Source organism: Ursus arctos, unplaced genomic scaffold (assembly GCF_023065955.2).
Source record: "Ursus arctos isolate Adak ecotype North America unplaced genomic scaffold, UrsArc2.0 scaffold_18, whole genome shotgun sequence".
NCBI lineage: Eukaryota > Metazoa > Chordata > Mammalia > Carnivora > Ursidae > Ursus > Ursus arctos.
The window spans coordinates 19372553-19396781 of record NW_026622852.1 but is presented as its reverse complement, the minus strand read 5'-3'; the positions used below and the strand labels follow the sequence as shown (position 1 = coordinate 19396781).

The following is a 24229-nucleotide window of genomic DNA, read 5'->3' as shown; positions in this document are numbered from 1 at the left end:
TTTAATTTTTCCAAGGACTCCAGAATACGCAGACACAGTTCTAATGCAGTGATTCAAAACAGAACTCTCCGCTTAATGATGAAAAACTTTCAATATTACCAAGAAACCCAAGAACTTCCAACTAATTTTCAATCTGAAATAGAAAAAAAATCCTTAACTGCAGAATATTTTGAAAGAAAAGAGGTTTTATTACTCTCAAATATATTTTGTAGCCCCAAGAATTATCTACTATGAAGATTTTTCAAGCAGAGTCATTTGGCCTTTAAGATTAGGAAAGACCTATCTGATTAACCAGCATCTGTGGGTCTGAAGAAAACTGAAACTGAAACCTGTCCTATAACAAGTTAAACATACCCTAGAAAACCTTATTCGTGTTATTAATTTACTTAATAAATAACTCCATACCAAGGAAACGTGAATTTAGCACAGTCGTGCATGAACTATTGCAAATCCAAATACATGGAGCTTTCTTATATATTACAGGTTATTTAAATGGTTGAATGTGTTGGGATGGGGGCACTAATTAGCTTCCATTCACAATTAACTGCCTTTTACGATATCTAGCAAACAGTCTTGACTTGATGGTAGCTAAGTCCAAGCAGCAGTAGCCAAACGTCATTCAGGCAAGCCTGGGGCCACGTGAGTTACTTACTGTCGCTAAGGGTCCAAGCAATGAGATCTTCACTCCATTCCCCCTGGGCCTTGGTGTTCACTCTGGCTCGGACTATGTACTGCTCCCTGGGCTGTAAGTTGTTGAGCAGCACTGAAGTCAGGTTGCCTGGCACTTTGATATTCTGCTGGTCACTATTCATTTGTACAGACCTTCTCTCCACTTCAACATAGAAGTCATCTTCCGAGCTTGGAAATATTGGTTGCCAGGTCAAATTTAGAGTGGTCTGACTTTTCGGTAGGAGGATGAGACCTCTTGGAGGAGGGAGACCTGGGAGAAACCAGAAAGATCATGATTTTTTTTTTCTAAGATTTATTTTATTTTTAAGTAAGCTCTACACCCAGCATGGGGTTTGAACTCAAAACCTTGAGATCAGGAGTCACATGTTCTATCGATTGTACCAGCCAGGTGCCCCTAGATCATGATTTTTGCTTCGGGTGAAGCACAAACAGCCCCAAAAGGCAGCTTTACAGAGTGACCTTGGCTTCTAGAATAATACACAACTTCACAAACCATCAAAGAAACACAAGCTAGCAGCCACGTCATACTTTTTCTCTATCAAAATTGCAAATCTTTATAACAATTCTAATTTATAGTTTGAGTAATTATAACACAGGAACCCTTTAGAGAACAACTTGGGAGTATTTTTCAAGAGCCCTAGAAATGACCGTCTGCTCTGGCCCTATAAAGCTGACCACACCAGGGATTTATCCTGAAGAAATGATCCAGAGGAAGAGAAAAACCTAAGTGCCTGAAGACATTCGTTACGGTGTTACTTATGATAATAAACAACCAGAAGAAACCTAAATGCTCAAAATAGGAAAATGCTTTAATAAATTATGATATAACCATCCAATGGATTGAAATAGATCATTGCAAATAGTATAGGAGGCCGGTAAAAATATTTATACTACATGAGAAAAAATTCTGATTGCAACATGGTAAAAGTCATGGCTACAGTTGGTGAAGGATAGGGAGGAAACTGATAAAAATTAAAACAGTGGTTTTTCCAAGTTTGTGGGATAGGATGGGTGGGTAACTATTCAGTGTTTTGGTTACGATTTTGAGCAATATATTTTCTACAATTTCAGGGTTACTTCCCCATAGCAAGAATTTCAAACACTGGAACAGCTGTGGTGTAGGGCCTGGCCTAGCTCTGATCACAGCTAGGTATTGGCTATGACCACACGCTGCCATGGCCAAGAACCTGGGCTACCAGACAGGTACCTGAATGGAAACATCATGGGTTTTGAAATGAAAAAGATAGGAGCATGCCTAGTTTTGGCCTTGGAAAAATTCATAAGCTCTCCAAGTTCACATGTAACACAAAATGGAATTAGTTATCTTTCAGACTCAGGAGGAGCACATGGGATAATGGATGTGAAAATGCTTAGAAGGAGTCAGGGACTCTTACATAACCTACTTTCCCTTCCTTCCTTCCTTCCTTCCTCCCTCCCTCCCTTCCTCCCTTCCTGTCTTATCTTGTGTCAATGGGCACAGAAGGACTCTGTATCTTCAGTTATAATAGTAGTAAATTGACTTTTCAATTCCAGATATTAAGTATTTTCAAAACATAGAATAGGGATCCTCTAACTCATGCATTCTCAGTGGGGACATTATTGCCCCTAATGGGGCAAAAACTGGTTCATGGGATATGAGAACATTTTAGATATTACAATGGCTTATGAAGGGCCACAGTATATAAACAGATCTATGGTATCAAAATTCATGACAGGGGAGGCATTAGGACAAAAGAGACATTTTTTGTCTCATTTTTTTGCATCTATAACAGAGACTGCCCCCTTTGCTCATCACCCCTCCACCCCCCCAGTTTTCATCTCACCAGCAGCACCCTTGAAGAACCTTTTGTCCTAAGGACACAGATATCTAAAGGGGGCAGTAAGTGAAGGAGGAGGACGGGAGAGAAAGAGGAGGAGGGAGAAAAGGTTGAAAAACAGCTCTTTTGGGTTAGAGGTAAGAGAAAGTGTCTGTTTCCATAGACCAGGACGGAGACTTCCAAGGCCAGTTCCGACTGCTGTTACACTAAGCAGAGCCAGCAATCAGGTCTCACAACTCGCTTCACATTATGCTAAAGCAATAATAATTCTCTGTAGCCTTTGCAAATAAAATCATTATTTTAACTATTTAATATTAATACATTTATTACTCTAAATAGCTATTATTCTCTACAACCTTTACAAATTGAAAGAGGTGATGGTAACTCCTTTCGCTTATCTCTGAAGTTTAAGTTCCAAAAGAAGTCGCCCAGAGGAGTCGGGCACTTATAATGACAAAGCAGAGCGGAGAACTGATGTTTCGGCGCATATATGTAACCCTCCTAAGCCCAGGCCCGGTACAGAGGAGTCACTCGATAAATGGTCATTCCCCTTTTCCTTTCCCTCAGGAACATGACTTACCCTCCACCCCTCCCTACCTGCCCTCTTTCTGCCTGTGTTCAGAGTGTGATCTCTTCCCTGGCCTCCTGGCCTTCACCAGTAAATCAGCACATTTATAAATAGTGCAACTGCCAGATGAATTAAAAAACAAACATCAGCAAAATTCAAATGATGGGAAAACAAGAACCTTCAAGAATTCCCTCCCCACCTACCCCCGAGAACTACTTTGAAATATTCCAAGAGACTTCTAAATACGTCCTGGCTGGAACATACTCTGAGTGCTGAAGACAGTACCGTGTGGGTCTGTCAAGTGTTTTATGATCTGTTCCATAAATACTTTCCATCTGAGTCAGACTATGACCTTCCCCTTTGATTCATCAACACCGGCCCGAGAAAGAATTAACTACCATGTGCCTTTTAGCAGCAACCTGACCACAGCAGAGGCCCCTTGGATCCCTTCATCTTCTAACTTACAGTTTCTGGTGTTATTTTTTGTATTTGCTACCTGGGGAGTTCCTGGGGAACCATCCCTTATTTTCACACTGCTTCTCTAAGCACCAGAGTAGCTCTTGAGTTCTATTTGGTTCTTCAAGGGTGCTGCTGGTGAGATGAAAACTGGGGGCGGAGGGGTGATGAGCAAAGGGGGCAGTCTCTGTTAGGGATGCAACACCCCTGCAGGAGAGCACACTCATTCTAGATCCTTCTCCCTTTAGGAATTAGACCGAGAACAGGAAAATTTACCAATTGGGATAAAGAAGTGGTATCTTTGGGCTCCTAGGTAAAAAAAAAAAAAAAAAAAAATTGGAGAAATAAAAAGATGTGAAGTCTGAAGATCAATTTATGAACCACTCTGAGATGCTACTTGTTAATCTATAAAATGGGGAAGATAATTCTTACCCTTTAAAGTAATATGAATTAAATATATGTGAACTTAAAACTATACAGTGTTGACCAGAAGACAGTAACAAATGGTAAGACACGGTGAACACTAGAAAAGCAAGCTTTACAAGGGATTACTCCCTTGTTTCAGAGAGGGGTACCTGGGTAGCAGAAAGCTGGAGCCTAGGTTAGTGTCAAGGAAACGTCACAAATTCAAGGGACCTTCAATTAACAATAGAAGGGCAATCAATAATAAAATTGTTCAGTCAAAGAAATATCCCTACACGTATTACTTAGAATGTACGGATCAAGGATCGACAACATCAAGTACAACTTGCCAACTTCTTAGAGCTGCAAAATCTTGAGCCCAACCCCACCCCCCAAACCTACTGGATTGGAAACTCTGGGGGTGGGGCCCAGAAATCTGTTTTAACAAGTTCTCCAGGTAATTCTTATGGATACTAATATTTGAGAACCACTGATTTAGAAACATGGAGGCATATACACAACAAGAAGTAGCTTCAGGGGGATGCCTGGGTGGCTCAGTTGGTTAAGTGTCTGCCTACAGCTCCGGTCATGATCCCAGGGTCCTGGGATGGAGCCCCACATGGGGCTCCTTGCTCAGTGGGGAGCCTGCTTCTCCATCTCCATCCTTCTCCCTGCCACTCCCCCTGCCTGTGCTCTCACTCTCTCTCTGACAAATAATCTTAAAAAAAAATGTATGGTGACTAACATAATATAATAAAAAAACATTTTTAAAAAAAGTAGCTTAAGGAGGTAAAATGGGCTGCCTGTAGGAGGCAGCATTGGGGGGTGGGGTCTGCTGTTCTTTAGATAAAAGCCTTTCATCCTTTTTGATGTTTTAACTCTGTGCATGAGCTACTTTGAAAAACTAGAAATTAGTTTTAAAAATAAATAAACTGGGATTTCTGAGGTACATTATGTGGCAAGAGTCTGGCTTAGGCCCTTAAGATGGAAACAGGAAGCTGTTGGTAAAACTCAGGAGCCAAGCAGTTGCTGCTAAGTAAATCCCAACTCCTAAGGGATGGCCCTGACTTCCTGAAGGCTCATCTGCTTCCTCCTCTGTCCCCACACTGCTGCAGACACCCTCCCCCAGGGACATAGACCAGGAGTGCAGCCCAAATAAAAGAACTGTTTGGCTCCAAGCTGCCAACCTTCCTGTCACTTTCCCACCCATTCAAAAGCAAACTCCTTCCCCCTGCATCCCCACCCACCCACTCGCCCACCACCACCCTTCCTGGTCTTCCTTCCTCTTTCCCCTTCCTCCCCCCTCCCACCCAGCGCAGGGATAAATGCTGTTTGCTTCCACTGACCGATAGAAGCAGTTGTGAACCGTCTCACGGGTCCCGGATGCCCTTCCCCGCCCTCTCCACGCCGGACCAGCTGCACGCAGAGCTCGTATTCTGTGCGAGGTTCCAAATAGTTGAGTGTAACAATCTCATTTGTCACTGAGAAGAGGGAAAGTTCAGGAAACTTAAGCTGGCATTCTTGCACATTGTTTAAAGTGGAATGTTGTTATTGTGATGTGAACTAGTGTTTGGTTTTTAAAAAATACAATCTCTAAGTGAAACAGGCAACCCCCCCTTCAGGGCCTCACCATTCCTAACATAAGGAAAATGAGGCCTTTTTAAGGAAGTTTCCAGGTTACGATGTACACACTAATTTAAGTCTCTCTGAGCCACTTAATCACTTCTGCTCTAGGGCTTTTGACTTTTCATTTGTAGGGTAAAACCACACAAATCTTCAACTATATAGAATAATAATTAGATTTAAGGGGCGGAAATCTCAATTAAAATACTATAATTTAATTGTCACTGTTGTTAAATACATAGTGATTACAATCAGGCTATCCACAGAAGAGATTCTTCGAGGGTTTGCTTACAAAGACCGGAGAGCAGCTTTGTAATAGTCATACCATTTACAAATGGAGGCCTCTGAAGTAATTGAAAATAGATCTCATAAACAAATAGTATATGCATCTTCTGTCCGTAGCTATTTGCTTTAGCCAGGCTCTGTTCTCCACGGGTATTGCAAAAGTACTGCCTTACCATACGATAAATTTCCAGTTGGTAAGAAAAAACATTGGGCTGTTTAAGAGTTCTTAGAAGAACAGGTTGTGGATGTCCACTTGCAGAAAGTGACGATGGATTATTACCACCATATGAAAAAAAAAAAGCTGCTTTTTAATAAAACCTAGCCATTGATATTGTCAACAGCAACTTAAGTCACTAGGATTCTGAATTTTGGCTCAGTCTCCAAGAGAATGTGAAGGGCTCAGTAACAGTGCCATGACTTAATTCCACATTTCCAGGTCAGCTGGGTTAATATTAAGCCAAAACCTCCTTTTGTTCTCCTTTTTGTAACTTCCTCAATTACCTACATACAGTGCACAGAGGACCCTTTTTAGGAAATCACAGGCACTGTGAGACTAAAGGATTGGTAGGTTATTAACTCTGAAATGGGATCCTTGGCTACAGCCCCTACTCTGGGGCAGAGGAATGAGAGTGGGAGAGAGGATTTCTGTGCTTCTATATTTGAGGAATTTTTTTCCCCTGGTGCCACTTTTTTAGCTGGAGTATTTCCTGTTCAAACCTTACCTTGAATATGCCGCCACGCCTCATAATGATTAACAGGTTTGTAGAGAAGCTTCTTGGATTTGATTGGTCCATCGCCAAAGTAAGGCTCAGAGCTGATGTTGATGACAGCAAAATTATGCCCAGTGTCAATCACGTTCGGGGCATTCAAGGGCTTTGGAAGAACTAAACAAAATTTTCAACAGATTAGTCTTTGGAGGTTGATTATCGTACTTTGGTGAGGATAGAGGAGGGGTAACCTTACATTTCCAACAAAACCCCCTTGAGGCAGGTACATAGGGAAACACCGGGTAACTGCACGAGGAACAAAAGACAGGGAGCCGAGTCTGACATCGGACAGACTGTTTGTGACAACTGAGTAAACCCTGGGATAGCTCTGCGATTGCTCAGGGCCTTAAGCATCCTGTTGTTGCTCAAGCCCATGGCGCCCATGCACAGACCGTTAGCAGGCAAATGACAAAGCAAGACTCCGCCACTGGGGATCCTAGAGTACTCCTCGTACATCTTGACTATGGAGTATCTGTAAGAGAAAAACTAGACTGCGCCTGCGCATGGTAGCTGCCATAGAGCATGCGTAATGATATGCAGTTTTTAGAAATACACGCCTATTCCCAGAACCTTCGAAGAATATATCACCTGCTCATTATGACTACCTATAAAAAGCAAAACTCTGCGTCCACCCAGGGCAACTCAGATCCTGTATCTGCCTGTACCTGAACTCTGCCCATCCCATTTCAGTGTGTATTTTGGCTTTGCAATAAAACTTCTTCTGCTCTGATTCCTTGAGTTCTTTCTGAGGAAGTCAACAACCTGTCACCGGCTGGTGGTTGAGGTCTCAGGGCCCGAGAACTCCCCCAGTCTCCTGTATCACTCTTAAGAGTTCCCTGTTCAGATTCAATGCAGTGGCCAGAGCTGTGATCTCCTAGCTTTGCTCTTGCCCCTCCAACCCACTTTTTTTTTTTTAAGATTTTATTTATTTATTCGACAGAGAGAGAGACAGCCAGTGAGAGAGAGAGAGAGAGAGAGAGAGAGAGAGAGAACACAAGCAGGGGGAGTGGGAGAGGAAGACGCAGGCTCCCAGTGGAGGAGCCTGATGTGGGGCCCGATCCCAGAACGCCGGGATCACACCCTGAGCCGAAGGCAGACGCTTAAAGACCAAGCCACTCAGGCGCCCCTCCAACCCACTATCTACAAATTACTTCTTAAAATATGATCACTCCTCTGCTCAAGATCTTACCATGGATTCCCATCATGTTTAGAATAAAATCTAAAATTCATGACCTGTCAGTCCTTGCACGATTGAGTCCCTGCCTCCTCTTCCCCTCACCCAATACCCTCCAGTGCCACTGACATTTATTTCTTCTAATTTTTAAATTTAAATTCAATTAGCCAATGAGCACATCATTACTTTCAGATGTAGTATTCAATGAATTAGTTGCCTATAATACCCAGTGCTCATCACATCATGTGTCCTCCTTAATGCCCATCACCCAGCCACTGACCTTTCAATTCATCCAACTAACAATGCAGCAAGCTCCTTTCTGTCTCGGGCGCTATGTAAATGTTGTTCTCCTGAAAGCAATGCACCAGACCTCCCACCATTCTCTGTTACTTCTCAACTGATCATTCAGCAGTTAGCTCTGATGTGATTTCTTCACAGGGGCTATACGGAACATCAGTTAGGCTTCAAAAAACTTACTTTTTTCCTCCTCCATTGCAATTTTCACAGATTATTATTCTTAGATATTTTGTGTGATCACTTGATATTGGTCTTCCTCTAGGCATGGTCTGTCTCTCTCTATGTATGTATGTGTGTGTGTGTGTGTGTGTGTGTGTGTGTATATATAATTTTTTTTTTCTTAGAGCAACACAAATTTATTCTTGCAGTTCTGGAGGTCAGAAGTCATACATGGGTCTCACTGGGCTACAATCAAGATGTTAGTAGGGGGAGCTCAAAGGGAGACTATGTTTTCTTGTTCTTTCCAACTTCTAGGAATCACCTATATTCCTTGGCTTGTGGCCCTTTTCTCCATCTTCAGAGTCAACAACATCATGGATCTTGAACCCTTCTTCCATTGTGATATCTCTTTCTGAAGATAGGTAGGTAAAATTCTCTGCTTTTAAGGACTCAACTGATTAGAGTGAGTCCACCCAGATAATCCAGAATAATCTGCCCATCTCAAAGACCATGTATTCTCAATAGGGTGAAATAACACCCCCCATGTAGGTTAATATTAATTCTTGTAGGATTGAAAAAGCCTCAGATATTACAAAGATTTGTGGCCTTCCAAAGGGCCACAGTACATAAACAGATATGCAGTACATTCATGATATTAACATTCTATGATGATGGGAGGAGAGTTGGGAATAAATTTCTAAGGGGCTCCTTGGTGCGGTGACAATGATCAAAATGTTGTAAAGCACTGCAATGGACTCTAAAGTCCATTAGGGCGAAAACCATGTAGGTTTACGGGTGCTGCATAAATGTTCGTCAGTTGAATTTCTAGTGGGTTCTGTAGCTGCATCAGCCCATCCTTCTTAAAAATGCATACCTGTTTTTTTTCCTCCCCAAGGATGTATGTTATGTAACACAGAATCTTTCAGATTCTGCCTGTGTTTTTACTTAGGGCAGTTTCTGAGAAGAGTGCACTTCTGTGAGTAAATTCATTAAGTCATGCTTCCCTTATATGATCAAATAAGGCCACCTGTTTGTTTAAACCAGCAAACGCTTGTTTTATTGTAGCTATTAATGCCAGGATCTTGTAAAAATGATACTTTTATAAGCGTGAAACAAATTGCTCCAAAAGCTTTCTTTTGGTAATTTATCATTTTCTTATTTGTCTTTTAGTAATTTGTATTGAGATATACATATTATAAGGTGCAAAAATCTTAAGTGTATTTAGCTCGAGGGACTTTACCTGTGCACACACCCATGTAATCATTACCCAGACTGAGACAGGAAACATTTCCAACCCCGGAAGGTACCCTTGTGCCCTTTTGCTGTCAATAGCGAACTATTACCCTGGCTTTTGTCACTACCAGTTAGTTTTGCCTGTTCTTTAACTTTGTATAAATGGAATCATAAAGCATGTATTTTTGTGTGCTCTTTATTACATCTATGATATCCATATTGTGGCAGAAATTCATTCTCTTTTATTGCTGTTTAATATTCCATTTTATGATGTTATGAACTGAACTGTGTTTCCCCAAAATTCTTATGTGGAGGTCTTAATCCCCAGTACCTCAGAAGGTAACTCTATTTGGAGACAGGGTCTTTAAAGAGGTAATGAAGTCAAAATGAGGTCATTGGGGTTGTTCCTGATCCAGTGCAACTGTTGTCCTTATAAGAAGATTAAATGAGGACACACAGAGGGAAGACTGTGTGAAAATACGGGGAAGAGGCAGCCATTCATGAGCCAAGGAGGGAGGCCTCAGGAGAAATCAACTCTGCTGACACCCTGGTCACTTACCTAGCCTCCAGAACGTGCGAAAATAAATTTCTGTTGTTTAAACCACCTCGTCTGTGGCACTCCGTGTGGCAGCCCTAGCAACCCATTAGGTATGAATATACTACAATTTATTTATCCCTTATAATGTGAATGGGTAATTGGGTTAGCTTCAATTTGGGGCTCTCATGAATAAAACTGCTCTGAACATGGAAGATGTCTTTTTGAACATATACACTCATTTCTTTTGAGCTTATATTTAAGAGAACTGCCAGGTATGTGTTTGCTAACTTTAGCATATATTTTCAGTTTTCCAAAGTGGTTGTAACAACTTGTATTCTAGCAGCAAAAGCCTTGCATCTTTTTTTAAAAAAAAAATACTATGATTAAAGACACTGATTAATTTGCCTAATGGCTATTTCGATTTTATATACATTAGTAAATATGACGTGAAGGGGTATCAATAACTCAGTATTACAGATGCTTCTATGTGTTCATGTTCTGTGCTATGTCTTCCACTGAAAAATAAAAATTAGAACCACTGACTCTTCTGAATCTTAGCAACATGGTTTATTTTTGACTTCTTTATTTTCCATGGGCAGCAAACATTCCAAGAAGCTTAAAAATAAGGTAATTTGTCTTGTCTGCATATCGCTTCCTTCCTTTCAAGAACATGCAAGATATAAGAAATTATTTTGATCATGTGAAGGTTCTACCGAATCAAACAGATTAGGGCTTTTTCCAGTAATCAAAAAAAAAACCATTGAAGATTCTGTGGCAGTTTCTGTGGATGCTAAGGGTACAGAATCCCAGTCTACGAGGCTGTATTTAGCGTAATGTTGTGATCTGTCTCTTAAAAAGATTATGTCTGGGCATTTAGATTTATTTCATTTACGGAGATTACCTCTTGGATAGCCCAAAGATTCCTAATCAAGTAACAAAATGGGTAAAATACAAGTCAACGTTGGTTATCTTGCTTCCTAAACTTTAACACGGGAGACTCAGAAAACGAAGTAGTTTAGAAAAAATGGTGCAGTATTTGGAGTCAGGAGACCCAGGTTTAAAACTAAGATTTACTCCTTAACAGATGAGCTAGCTTATACAAGTTAACTAAACCCTCTGAACCTGTCTTCTGACTGGTAAAGTGGTGATGACAATATTTATTGCACACAGTTCTTATAATAATTAAATAAGATGAGGTATGTGAGGTACTTAGCCCAGTGCCTTCCTACAAAATATATCTGAGAGCTGTTAGCTGTTTTTGTCTAAACAGGTTCATGAGAAACTTCCAAATTTAAAATTCCTTGCAGTATCCATGAATACCAGCCACGCTAACTTGGATTTACCTCTGTGTTCCTTCTCCCCCTCAAGCCACAAATGGGTACCCATCTACTTGGATTACTGTGAATTTTGAAATACTAATTCATAGCAGGAAGAATATTCACAATGCTGAATACGTGAAAAAAATTATTCATGTTCATTATATAGCATAGCCTGGGCTTCATAATAAGTGAGTAATTCTCAAAGTATTTTCCAAATTATTCTGTACAATAATGAACAGGAAGTCGCAACAATGATGAAGTCAAACTTTTCATGTTCTATAAACACTACTAGACATGTTGTGCCAGACACAATTCTAGGTGTTATGCATATTTAACAAATCTTCACAGTAACCCTGAGCTGGAGAGGAACTAAGCTTTATTTTCAAATAAAGGAAGGCTCAGAGAGGTTAAATTCAGTGCTCAGGGCTATACACAAGCTTTCTAGCTATTAGGGACAAAAATCAAAGCCAGGGCTGCGGGACTCCAAAGGTCATCTACTTAATCCCTCCTTTCCATTTTCATGCATATAAAAAAATTTCAAGGCATAGTATCCTGGAAAATATCCAGAAGGCATTTTCGTGTTCAGATAACACTTCTGTCTGGGGGCAGCACCCACTGGCACGTAAACACAGCGCGTCGAGGACGCAAGCTCTTCCTCCAGAAAACACAGCTTACCTTTAACAGAGATGTTGAAAGGCTTTTCCACCATCCCAGCCACAGTGTTCACGCTACAGACCCAGACTCCTGAGTCAGGGGGGAGGATCCGGTGGATGGTGAATGTGGCCACTGACAGATGACTCGTGAGGTTGAAGTCTTTTGGCTGGAAGGGTCAAATACAAATAAAAGCTTCTAGGGAGGCATAAACACACGAAAGGTCCATAACACTGACCCCATCTCATTGTTTGATAAGAAGTTTTCTAGGAGAGATTAAGAAGCCAAATGCAATGCTAGTATAATCATTGGCTTATTTCCCAAGCTATTGTAGTAACCCTGAAAGTTTATGTTGGATTGATGCCCTCTCAGATCCTGCTGTTGTGTTTGTGTGTTTGGGAGTGTGGGGTAAACACTTACAGGCTAGGAATCTAATTCCTTTAAACTGCTCTGGTAACATTTGTTCCTTCCCGGTTTCGTACAGAGATGGCTGGGGTGAGAGGACAAAATGGTTTCCCAAAATAACTGAGGAGCTATTGAGTGCAGTGTTGTGGGGGAAAATCAGGGCTCTGAAGATACGTGGACGGCAATTCACATCCCTACTCTGCCACTTTTGCCCAATTCCTTACTCAGTTTCACCCAGCCTGTTTCTACTTCTGTAGAAAGGGGACAGGTAATATTAAGCAGCATGTCTACAGCACAGTTGACCCTCACTAGACGGTAGCTGTTACTTCCATTAACTCAGGAAAAGGCCAACAAGATTTTAAGAAGCTGTCAATTGGCTTCACTACCTAATGAGCTGTTTGAATGGAATCAGGAACATCATAGAAAGCAGTAATGGCACATTCTATATATCCTGCCCCCGGGAGGCCACGCGCATCTACCCTCTTGTCAGGTTGATTTTCAGTCATCTTTGAGAGGAAAAAAAAAAAAAAAAAGATAACCATTTCAAAATGTTCAGATACGAAAATACATCAACTTCCTGAGGATCTCTGGTGACACAGAGAAATTTGGGAAACTCTGGTTTGTGCTGCATGTGAGATTGTTGGGAGAGAGAAGGGCAACATATTGAAAAGTTGCTTAGTCCTTTCCAGCAAAGAACTGCTCTAACAGCACCGTAACCCACGCTGAGCACCAGCCACGAGGGCAGAGTGACGAGGTCGGGGCGGGGGGGGGGCAGGAATGTATTCAGATCCAGGGGAGTCCATGGTTTATGGTTTCTGAATGGGAAGTGTGGGAGTGGATCTATCTAGAATCAACCAAATTATGCTGAACTCCCTTCTTTTATACTCTGCTAATTTTTGCTCCAAAGAACACAATAGAAGTAGACCAGTCATCAAAGTTCCATTTCCTGATAGCCCGTGGTAGGTAACACAAGAATCTCCTGCTGATTCATGTGGCCACACCTTGCCACACCCTTTGGTGGCCACAAGACCACCCCATTCTTCCTGATACGAGAAGTTAGAACAGGGGGATATACGGAGAGGAGTAGAGCTGCGTAGGCTGACACGTATCTCTCAACCCCCACAGTCGGAAAGTTCTGCGGGATGAGTGCTCTCGTGGGCACTCAGCTTCATCAATTCCGCTGCGGTGGTCTCTTTCCAGCCTTGCCCTGTGGCACTGGCCAGGCCGCAGTGACTGCTCTACCTCCCCAGGGACCCGGCCTTCTGTCCAAGGTAACAACACGCTGGCTTTGGGGGATGCAAGCCCAGGGTGGAATCCAGCCTGTAGCGCGGGGATTACCACACTGAAAGCATCTAGTAGTGTCAGGAGTCGGATTAAGAATAACTCTTACATGGAGCACTGTCCCATCCGGCTTCACCAGAGTCATTTCTTCATTGGCAGGTAGTGGCCAGCCAGACGCTTTGCAGATGGGGTTAAATTTACCGCTGTTTACTTCTATGTGATCTGGCAGATCCTCTATTTGTGGGACCATCCTTGGCGTGCCTGCACGGGGAAAGCAGCGCTGTGAAATCTAATCGTCGACACAGCAGCCACAGTGATAAAACCAGCTACCATTGGGCAAGTCAAGTCCCAGGTAAGAACTTTGCAGATATTATATTGTTTTATCATCACATAATAAACTTCTGGGGGGATGCTACTGTGGTCCCCATTTTACAGATGAGGAGACTGAGACTCAGAGTCCAGAATCAAGTTCAGATCTGTATGAATCCAGAGTCAGCACCCCGCCATGATGCTGTGCTCCCCTCAGCAGATCTGGAACCGACAGTCTCTATATTAAAACGATCATCATGGCCACATCTTCCCGGCCTTACTTTTCCCCTCCTTTTACTTTTTAAGAGAATGTTCACAAAAACAAAAACTTGGTCCTCTTTGACTCAGCAAACAACCCCAAGATATTGCTGACCAACACGATCCTCCATTTCAATATACAAGACACAGGTCAGCGAATCTGCAAGTAGCAGGCAATGAAAAACATTCACACTGACATGCAAGAAGTGAAGTAGAATAGAACTACCCCCCCAAACTGGTTTCTAGGCAACAGCCCAACCACAAGTGTTGCTGCCAATACTGAAAGACAATATCTCTGGTATTGACAAGGGTAACAGGACCCCTTGTGTGATACCTACATTGTAGAGATTGAATCATCCTGAAATATAGCAATTTTATTCTGAATTGTGGGGTTTTAGAGAACCTCAGACCCTCTGTAACTAAATGTGAGACATGGCAGAAAACAGTCCAGCACTTAGTGAAGAATGTGGGTGATAGAAGTGCCCCCCAAGATCAGCAGGAATTTACAAGCTGTTGGATACTTGGGGGGGGGGGAGGCGGGGCCACCGTAAACACAACATTCGTGTTTTATATTCATGTCCTATTTCCTGGGCCTAGAATGCACTGAGTTAAGGGTATGGAGCAGGAAGGAAAGAGGTCTGAGAACTACGAGGGTAATTCCTTGACCTATCTGTAGACTTGAAGGGATTGTGATTAGAATCTACCAGCTTTTTCAGCCTGTAATTCACAAAGGAGCTTTAAAAAGCGCTTTGACACTTTGAAGGCAGTTAAGTCTTTCCTACACTGTCGCCTTGCATTCCCCACGGTCAGCCGGAGGTGAAGGTGGGTGCGCAGGTGGAGTTGGAGCAGAAGTAGGGAAAGGGGCGGGGGGCTGCTCTCTGAAGCCGGCCCCGATCTAAGTCTGAGGTTCTCACACCTTGTGCAACTTCAGGCTCAGAAAAGAAAAGCAGGCATGAAATTAAAAATTCAAATCGTTCGGCTTGTTAGCTGCCTATTTTCAACCCAATCCCCCGGCAGCCCCAAGGCCTTTCCTTCCCTTCCTAGACCCTCCCAGGTTCCTGCCCTGCGGCCAAAAGTCTGAACACTGGGGAAAAAAGTGAACACATAAAACTAAGCCAAAGCCTTTGCAAAAACAATTGTTGGTATTTTCCTCCCATATTTGTTCTGACTCTAAAAATGAACAGAGAAAAAGCTGTAAGGGTCTTGGTCTTGCTGCTCTGAGTGTAGATTCCTATACAAACATTTAGGTTTGTAGGATTGGAAAAGTAATATATGTTATTTTTGAATTTTGAAAATAAGTAAAAATATGCTTCTTTTAATTTTGAAAAGTATATTCTAGGGCAGGCATTAGCCAACTCTTTTCTGTAAAGGACTAGACAGTAAATATTTTCAGCTTTGCAGGCTGAAAGTTCTCTGGTAACTAACTACTCAACCTTGCTACAATGTGCGAGCAGCCATAGATTATATGTTCTAAATGAATCAGTGTGACTACGTGCCAATCAAATTTTCTTTATAATAACAGACGGTAGGGAAATAAAAAGGATGAAGTACTGATAAATGTTACAATACAGTGAAGCCTCAAAAACAGGATGGTCGGTGAAAGAAGCCAGCCACAAAAGACCACGGGATGTGTGATCCCATTTACAGTTTATATAATAAGTCGATCTATAGAGACAGAAAGGAAATTCATGGTTGCCAGGGGCTGGGAGAAGAGGAGAGTGGGAGTTACGGCTAATAGGTACAAGGTCCTTTTGGTATGGTAGAAACGTGCTAAAATTGGATTGCAGTGATGGTCACACAACTCCGTAAATACACTAAAAATCATTCAGTTGTACATTTAAAAGGAATGAACTTCATGGTATAAAAGTGATAACGCAATAAAGCTGTTAAAAAAAAAAAGAGCGGACTGGATTTGGTCTGTGGGTCAGTTTGTGGGTACCTGGCTCTACAGTAATTTCTTTTTTTTTTTTTTTTAAAGATTTTATTTATTTGACAGAGATAGAGACAGCCAGCGAGAGAGGGAACACAAGCAGGGGCAGTGGGAGAGGAAGAAGCAGGCTCACAGCGGAGGAGCCTGATGTGGGGCTCGATCCCAGAACGCCGGGATCACACCCTGAGCCGAAGGCAGATGCTTAACCGCTGTGCCACCCAGGTGCCCCTCTACGGTAATTTCTGAACTAGAATTACTTAAAATTTCATTTTGAGACTTCATCTTTTCTATTTTTGCTTCCTTTTCATATCTTTCTTTTTGAAAATATATTTTGTCCAAATCCCTCCAAAGTAGTTCTTCCCCATATCCTGGGAAAAGATCGGTCCCAGGGAAGGGAACAGACGAGGTAGGCAGGGCCCTCAGTTAGCCCGTCGTCACTTATGGTGCCACAAAAAGCACGTGGTTTATTCCTAGTGGAAGGAGAAATGAAGGCCAGTAGGATGGCCTGTAGAAAAGAACAAGAATGTTGTCCTTTAGGACTTGGGATCTATTCTTCCCAACTTCTGAATGGAAACAGAAGTGGCTTGAGGAATTTGGGCTGCTGGGGCAAGAATTATAACCAGCAAAGCTCATTCAGCCCTGCTAAACATGGCCCTAACTACAGTGTTACCTTGCTTTACCTTCATTCTCACACTGGAGCCCTTGGCGTTCTGGAGAGCAGAGACATCCTTGGAATCGGTCACACAGCTCCCCGTGGGTGCACCTGCAACTAAGCTTACAGTCCGGCCCGTAATAACCCGGCTGGCACGCTGTAAACCAAGACACCAGAACCATTGTTAGCAGAGGCGAAGGGAGAAAACTAAGGCTGTGGGTGGCTAGGAGGGGGAAGTTAGTACTGCCTCCGTAAGGTCCACAGAAGAAAAGATCTTCCTCTATTTTCAAATCCCAAATCCTGTCTGGATCAGACCTCAGAGCTCTGATATCTATAGCCCACTGGAAAAAAACAAATCTCTATGGCCTTCCAACTCGAAGTGTGGTCTCAAAACCAGCAGCATGAGCACCACCCAGGAGCTTTTTGGAAATGCAGACCTCAGGTGCCAGTCCACACAATGGAATCAGAGTCTGTGTTTTAATAAGAACCCCGGATGACGTGCATGAGAAGCACTTTCTATAAGGTCCAGAGTTTTTATGAAAGCATCATTAACTTGGGATGAAAACATCTGTGATTCAAAATCCTGCAGCTCAGCAGCGGAGAGGTGCGTGACCAGTCCGGTACATCCCCTGCTATTGTTTCCAGCAAGCTGGATCCCCTTGGTTTACGTGCCAGCACGTTTTCTGTTCAGGGGTGTGATTGGCACGTACCTTCGTTGCACTGCAGACCCTGCCAACCTGCAGCGCAGGAGCACCCGTAGGGGTCTGGGAGACAGAACACATACGACTTGCATCCCTCTGGTCCACTACACCTTTCTTTACAAGTTCTGCCAAACGTGTGCAGCTCACAAGCTTTGGGGGGAGAAAAAGATGATTCAGAGTCAAATATTCAACCCCTTGAAATGTATGGGTCTTCTTTTAAGGGTCTCCCCTAGACTAGTGAATATGGCAAATAATCCATTCTCAGCTGTGGTGGGCACAGCCTTATAGTGATGGGCAATAAAGAATCTTTAGGAAAGGGCACCTTTTTCCAATTCACACCGAGTTCCCACATGGCCTAACATGGGCCATTTAGTTTCTGTTGCCAATGGTGTCCAGAGTTAAAATTCTGTATGCAGCAGTGATGGCTTTTTAAATCCACAACTTACTCATCAAGTGCTTTTGACTTACCCTTCTCACAGGTCTTCCCCATAAACCCAGGTGGGCAAATGCATTCTCCTGTATCTTCATGGCAGACACCATTGTTCTTACACTCAGTACAGACGCGGTTACATTCAGGTCCCCACTTCTGAGCTTCACATCCTTTTAAGGAAAACAAGGCTCTGGTGAGTAGAGCACACTCACTCCACAAACCTTTACTGAGCACCTACCACATGGCAGTCATTCCAGCGGACACTCGTAAGTGAAGAGAAACAAAATACAATCTCAGTTCTCTAAAAGCTACCAGTCTTCTGTGGGAAACAGACATGGAAACAGGAAATAAGGATAGAAACAAAGACAAGGAGGGGCGCCTGGGTGGCTTAGTCGGTTAGGCATCTGCCTTCCACTTGGGTCATGTTCCCAGGGTCCTGGGATTAAGTCACACGTCAGGCTCCCTGATCAGCAGGGAGCCTGCTTTTCCCTCTCCCCCCCTCTTGTGCTCTTTGTCACTATCTCTGTCTCTCTCAAATAAATAAATAAAATCAAGAAAGAAAGAAAGAAAGAAAGAAAGAAAGAAAGAAAGAAAGAAAGAAAGAAAGAAAGAAAGAAAGAAAGAAAGAAAGAAAGAACAGACAAGGAGTACCTAACCCTGTCCTGGGGATGGAGGAGGGCATAAAGGAAGGCTTCCCGGAGGAGGTGGTGTGCAAGCAGAATCTGCATGACCACATAATCAGCAAAGAAGATAGGTTGCAGAACGTGTTCCAAGCAAAGGTGAGGCAGGGGAGGAAAGCCTGGAGTGTTCTAGAGCTGCAGGTATGATCAGAGTCAGAACAATGGTTTTCCAAATGTGATCCCTGACCAACGGCTTCTCCATTGCCTGGGAATCTGCTAGAAATGCAAATCTCAAATGTATTCCCCATCCATGACCTACCGACTTGGAGGTGGCCTCGCAATCTATGCTTACCAAGTCCTCCAGATAATTCTGATGCATGCCAGAGCGTGAGAACCTCTGGTCTACAGTCTGTAGAGACAAGATTCAGCTAAAGAAGTGAGCAGGACCTAGGAGTATCCACCTATTTTTCAGGTAAAAAACATACAGGAAATGAAACAAGATACATAAAACCCAAAGTACAAGTATGGTAAAATGCTCTAGATTCTTTTTTCCTGGATACTTCTTTCTAACATTTGGTGATTTAAATAGTTTTTTAGGTCCAAGGACACCTTCTGATATAAGGAAAAAACACAGGGGGGTTGGGATGACCCTTTGTGGTCAGGGATTTAATTTCTCATCTGAAAGGAACTAGTGTCTTTGTCTCTGAATGTTAGTCTCACGGTGGTGAGCTTGGACCTGTGCCTACAGCTGATGTAACTTTATAATTTCTTTGGCAAGAATTCCTGGTTATCAGTATTTTCTCTAAAATAATCAGGAAGACTGTCTACACAGACCCTTTCTTACAGACTTCCATTTAATAGATAAAGCTACAAAATGTCTAAAAGTTAATATTTTCATGCCTTAATATATAAAGGGAAAAATACTTCTGCACAATTAGTGATTTCTTGAGAGCCAGACCACAGGTTATTTGCACTTGCTGGAAACTAATGATGGCAGCCTGTGGAGAAGACAATGGGCTTCATGTTACTTTAAATTGTGCCTCTAGCTCTCTACTTCTCTATAGGCCTTTCTCAGCTCTTCCCCTCATCCTGGGAAAGACAAAAGAATAAAGCTTGAGGGGAAAACTCGGGTAATGTCCTGGGGATGGAGAAGCCAGGAAAAGAGTTTGTTGATAAGCAACAAGATGCAATCAGGCTTCTGTGATTTTCATCAAAAGCCCTGAGGTCTTCTATTTTAGGAAACCAAATAATCGTGCATATGGAGAGAAATCCTATAAACTCGTTGGTTGTAAGAAATCTTTTGTCAGAGAGAGAATTTATATCGAAAAGAAATCCTATAAATAAACCAGTGTGATTTTTAACACAGAGTCTTTAGGACTGATTTACTCCTGGGCTTCAATGTGTCCCATACATACCCTAGAGTTATGAGAAATGGGCAAATGCCTTCAGCTGTGCCTCGTTGCTTAGAACATCAAATAAATTACACTGGGGAAAAATACTCTTAAATGGGATGACTGAAGCCTAACTCAAACTTCCTTAGAATTATTTTAGATATTAGCAGTGCTTCTCAGTTTCACCAATATACTCCTGAGCAAAGGAATGACCATGTGCTCCTAGAGGTCTCAAGAGATGGGCTAGAGATCAAATGTGTTTGAAATCTTTTGCTTTATCTTAAAATTTCAGGTGAGTTTCAATTTCTAGTCTATATTAAGTCATGTTTGTTTGGACATTTTTTAAAAAGTTAAATCTTTTTACCATATGTCAACATCTGATGTTTCTGATATTACTAGAAAATGGGCCCATATACCCCAGACTCTGAGTACCCCTGGTTCATGGTGCTGTATTAGACTGGAGAGAAACACCCAAATGAAATTAAGGCCAACTGTGCTCTTGCCGTCTAGACTCTACATGAGAGTAGGGGAATGAAAGGGGATTCCACCTGCCCAAACCAGATGAACGACACTTCTCATACTTCTATTGTCACAATGCAAAACTATTTATCCATTTGCCTATATAACTGCTCTGAGAATTACCCAAGGGACAGTGATTCATCTTATTATCCTCGTACTTTCATACCAACACAATGCACAGAACAAATGAATGAATATAATGCAAAGAAAAAGAGAAACTGTTCACGAGTGAGAGATTCCAATCATTAGAAGAATGACAGAGCGGCCCAAATACTTAGACCTGACTTGTCTAATATCTTGAATACTTGGTAGAGCCAGGAAGATTCAAGGCAAGTTTTTCTTTCTATAAATCAATTTCTTATAAAAACTAATGGTTGATAGTTACTCCCCACTTTGATAGGTGTAGGGGGGGTGGCAGAGTTTTTACTAGTTCTAACTCATGAACATTTTTCAAATAAGAAAACAGAAATCCCATTTGAGACTTAAAAAATCTGGAAAGTGTGGGATTTACAAGAGACTTAATGTGGTTCTTAAAAAGATGTTATTTATTTATTAGAGAGAGAGCACGAGGGGGTGGGGGAGGAGCAAAGGCAGAGGGAGGGGGAAAGAATCTTAAGCGGACTCCGTGCTGAGCGCAAAGCCCGACTAGCAGCTTGATCCGATGACCCTGAGATCATGACCTGACCTGAAATCAAGAGTCGGATGCTTAAGTGCCTGAGCCACCCAAGCGCCTCACAGGAGACCCACTGTTTAACTAGATATCAGACCAATCCAGAAGGCCTAACTCAGCCCCGCGTATCAGACACCTTTCAGGGAGACTGTCTAGCTCATTGTGATGCCCCCTTTTTAATGGGAATGAAGCTGCTATTCAAGTGTGAGGTCCTAGAGTCTTCCCTGTAGTATCTGGCCCCACCCTTGACTACAGCTCATTGGTCTAGGCCAGTAGGCATTTGACATATATTAGGCCAATCTGATTCTTCGTCCTGGAAATTCAAATTTAGTAAGTAAAACAAACATTGCCGAAGCACAGTTGGGGTAGGAGTGGCCTCCTAGAGAGAAAGTCCAGCCGCCCCCACCCCTGCTGAGCCCCAGATCTCCCCCGGGGCCTATCTTTTCTGGAAACTTGTTTGTCAGCTGTTCTGCCAATTCTCTAGAGTCCTTAGTATACTTCCAATCAATCCCTGGTTTTTGCCTAAGTATCCTGAGTCAGTTTCTGTTATTTGCAGCTAACGATCTAAAAACCAATCGTCACAGACTGTGGCCTCTCCATCACTTACTGCGGACTATCAGCCTGGTGAAGGCCGAGGTGAAGAGGTTTCCTCCTATGTACCTGGCTGAGTACACGCCAGCGTCCTGGGGCTGAGCGTGAGGCAGATGCACTTCTAAAATATCAGGTACTTCGTGCCGGGGCACTGAGTGGATGAAGGAACCTGATCAGGGAGAAGAGCAGAGAACAGTGGGTCACACGAAGACACTCCTCTTTCCCCATCTGGCCCCTCCACTTCATCAGCTCTCCCCGGTCGGATATAGAAAATGTGCTCCAGCATATTGGATGTAGAAGAGCGGAAAGGCTGAGCCATTCAGTGCTCTCCCCCAAACTGGGAAAGTTACGGTGATAGAGCAGATAGGTTGGTCTACACCACCTACTACCAAATGTATGAAGATAGAGGTAAAGCTAACGTGCTTGTCTTCTGCAGGAAGAGATGAACAGCCAAAGGCACCCCTGCCAACTTATCTATTAACTGGGAGATACCTAGAATCAGTACTCCAGTCTGGGAGTCCTATCCCCCGCAGAACTCAGAATAGTCCCCATCAATATTTCAGCTGGGTGGGGCAACTGCCACCAGGTGGTGCCAAACCACAGTAGGAGCGGGATGGATTTGTAAGACACCCTTGGACCCCCAGACCTACCACCAGTTGGCTTCCCATGCTCAATCTGGTAATGTCCTTAACCTTGCAGTCAAGCTACCCTCATTTCACATGGCTGAATCTGAGACCTCACTTGTCACATCATGATGGGGGTCTACTGTACAGTCACAATTTCATATTATACATTCGTAAATATAGAATGTATGTACATTCATGTATGTATATGAATCTCTACTTTACTTAATTAAGCAACCAACCACATTGCCTAATAGAGATTCTTTAATAAGATTCAACTGGCTTGCATCATAACGACTTTGCTTCCAACATCTGCCCCCAAGACCGCACCAGGATAATGACCCAATACGTTTCGTGCTATCTGATGTCTCACACCATGGTGCTGGCAGGAAACGAAACACATACTCACCGTTTTTGTAAATCACTGCATCTTCTTCTTTAGTCAACACCTTTTTGAAAGATATGTTCACATTATCTCCCCTGTCCACAGTCATGGTTAAAGTAGCTGGTAGGAAGGAAGCTTTTAAAAGACAGAAAGAAAACAAATAAGAAAATGAGGTCACACGTTTTCTCCAGGAGCAAATGAACTTTGAACTTCAAAAGATGGGTCCTGGCACTTGCCAGAAGTCAGATGATATGTAGGACAGGAAAAACAATGGCAGTTAATGGGTTTTAAACCCCATTAAGGTTTAGGAAAATGTGATGAAAGGAATGGTCATTCTCTCCGTAAAAATGTAAATATATACACACACTATACATATATGTATTTTTTCCATGCAACTAGTTGGGGAGATAAGGACTTTATGTTGATTAATATCTGATATCAAACTAAGACCTGATATTAGTTATAAACTATATTAACAATGACTCATCCACCCTTCTCCAATCCCTACCACATTTTCTCAAAGTGGAAATGAATAGAAATGGTTAGACGTTTGCGAAATGGCTCTTCCCTTTTGGGTCATGGTCCTTTTGGGTTGTGTTAATCCAACTAATTCTAATTGCTTTGGAATGCCTCAAGCATTTCTCAATATTTGGACTTGTTACTAATGATGTAAATATTGGAATATTGGACAAGAAGGCAAAGATGGGGTCCAGCATCTTCCCTTCCTCTTCTTAATTATACATAAAAAACCATATTTATTATATAATAAAAATATATAACATATAGACATCCATGCATACTGACATAGTTATGGGACTGGGCAGTACTGGGAAGACCCTGGGGAAGCTACTGGTTTTCACTTATAAAACCCTTTTGGAAACATCTGTGTTTGTGTCAGTCTTGGAACACAACATTGCCTGAGTCTTTTGGTTTGTTGGACAAGATGTGTGAATAAAATCTTCTAGCATTCTTTCAGCCACAACAGTTTCTGAATTCCCTTAATTTACACCATAATCTACAGAGAGCCACAATTACAAGAATAAGGGGGATTAACTTCAGGCTTTATTGAGATAAGCCAATTTTTTTAAAACTTCGGCCTTATTGAGATAAAATGACATTCAAGTTAAGCCATTTTTAAAAATTTAAGGATTGCCACCAAAAGAAGAAAATCAGAATATGTAAGTTTAAACATGGAGGGCAGGAGACCTAAAAGGAGAGAAAAAAGCCCAAATAGAATTCACAGCATACAGAAAAGCTAGATTCTACCAAATGTATGTCAAAAGCCAGAGAATCCTAGAATGAATTTTTAAAAAAATACATACATCTATATATGGTCTTTTTCATGACCTACATGTTAAACATAGTAACACAGAAGACTGAGGAGAGAAAAATGTATGCCAGACTAACTGAAAGAAGCTGATATTGCAGTATTTATGTCAGAAAAAAATAATTTATTCTAAAGCCAAAACAAAATTTCAGGGATAA

The 24229-nt window shown here is 42.2% G+C and overlaps 1 protein-coding gene across 8 annotated transcripts in view; it reads right to left on the bottom strand.

Annotated features, from left to right (window-relative positions):
• The window catches only part of TEK (TEK receptor tyrosine kinase), a 91046-nt gene that overhangs the window by 19792 nt on the left and 47025 nt on the right, over window positions 1-24229 (bottom strand). For 3 of the 8 annotated variants that reach the window (XM_026506429.4, XM_026506428.4, XM_057313497.1), the window contains 10 exons: window positions 22769-22879; window positions 21753-21905; window positions 17984-18115; window positions 17525-17665; window positions 16843-16971; window positions 13775-13926; window positions 12004-12148; window positions 6564-6725; window positions 5280-5414; window positions 653-940 (listed from right to left, as the gene is read on the bottom strand). In XM_026506429.4, the coding sequence (XP_026362214.2) occupies window positions 653-940; window positions 5280-5414; window positions 6564-6725; window positions 12004-12148; window positions 13775-13926; window positions 16843-16971; window positions 17525-17665; window positions 17984-18115; window positions 21753-21905; window positions 22769-22879 (1548 nt within the window). The remainder of the gene's footprint in view (window positions 1-652; window positions 941-5279; window positions 5415-6563; window positions 6726-12003; window positions 12149-13774; window positions 13927-16842; window positions 16972-17524; window positions 17666-17983; window positions 18116-21752; window positions 21906-22768; window positions 22880-24229) is intronic. The other 5 variants (XM_057313498.1, XM_057313499.1, XM_057313501.1 and 2 more) reach the window with 2 other exon arrangements.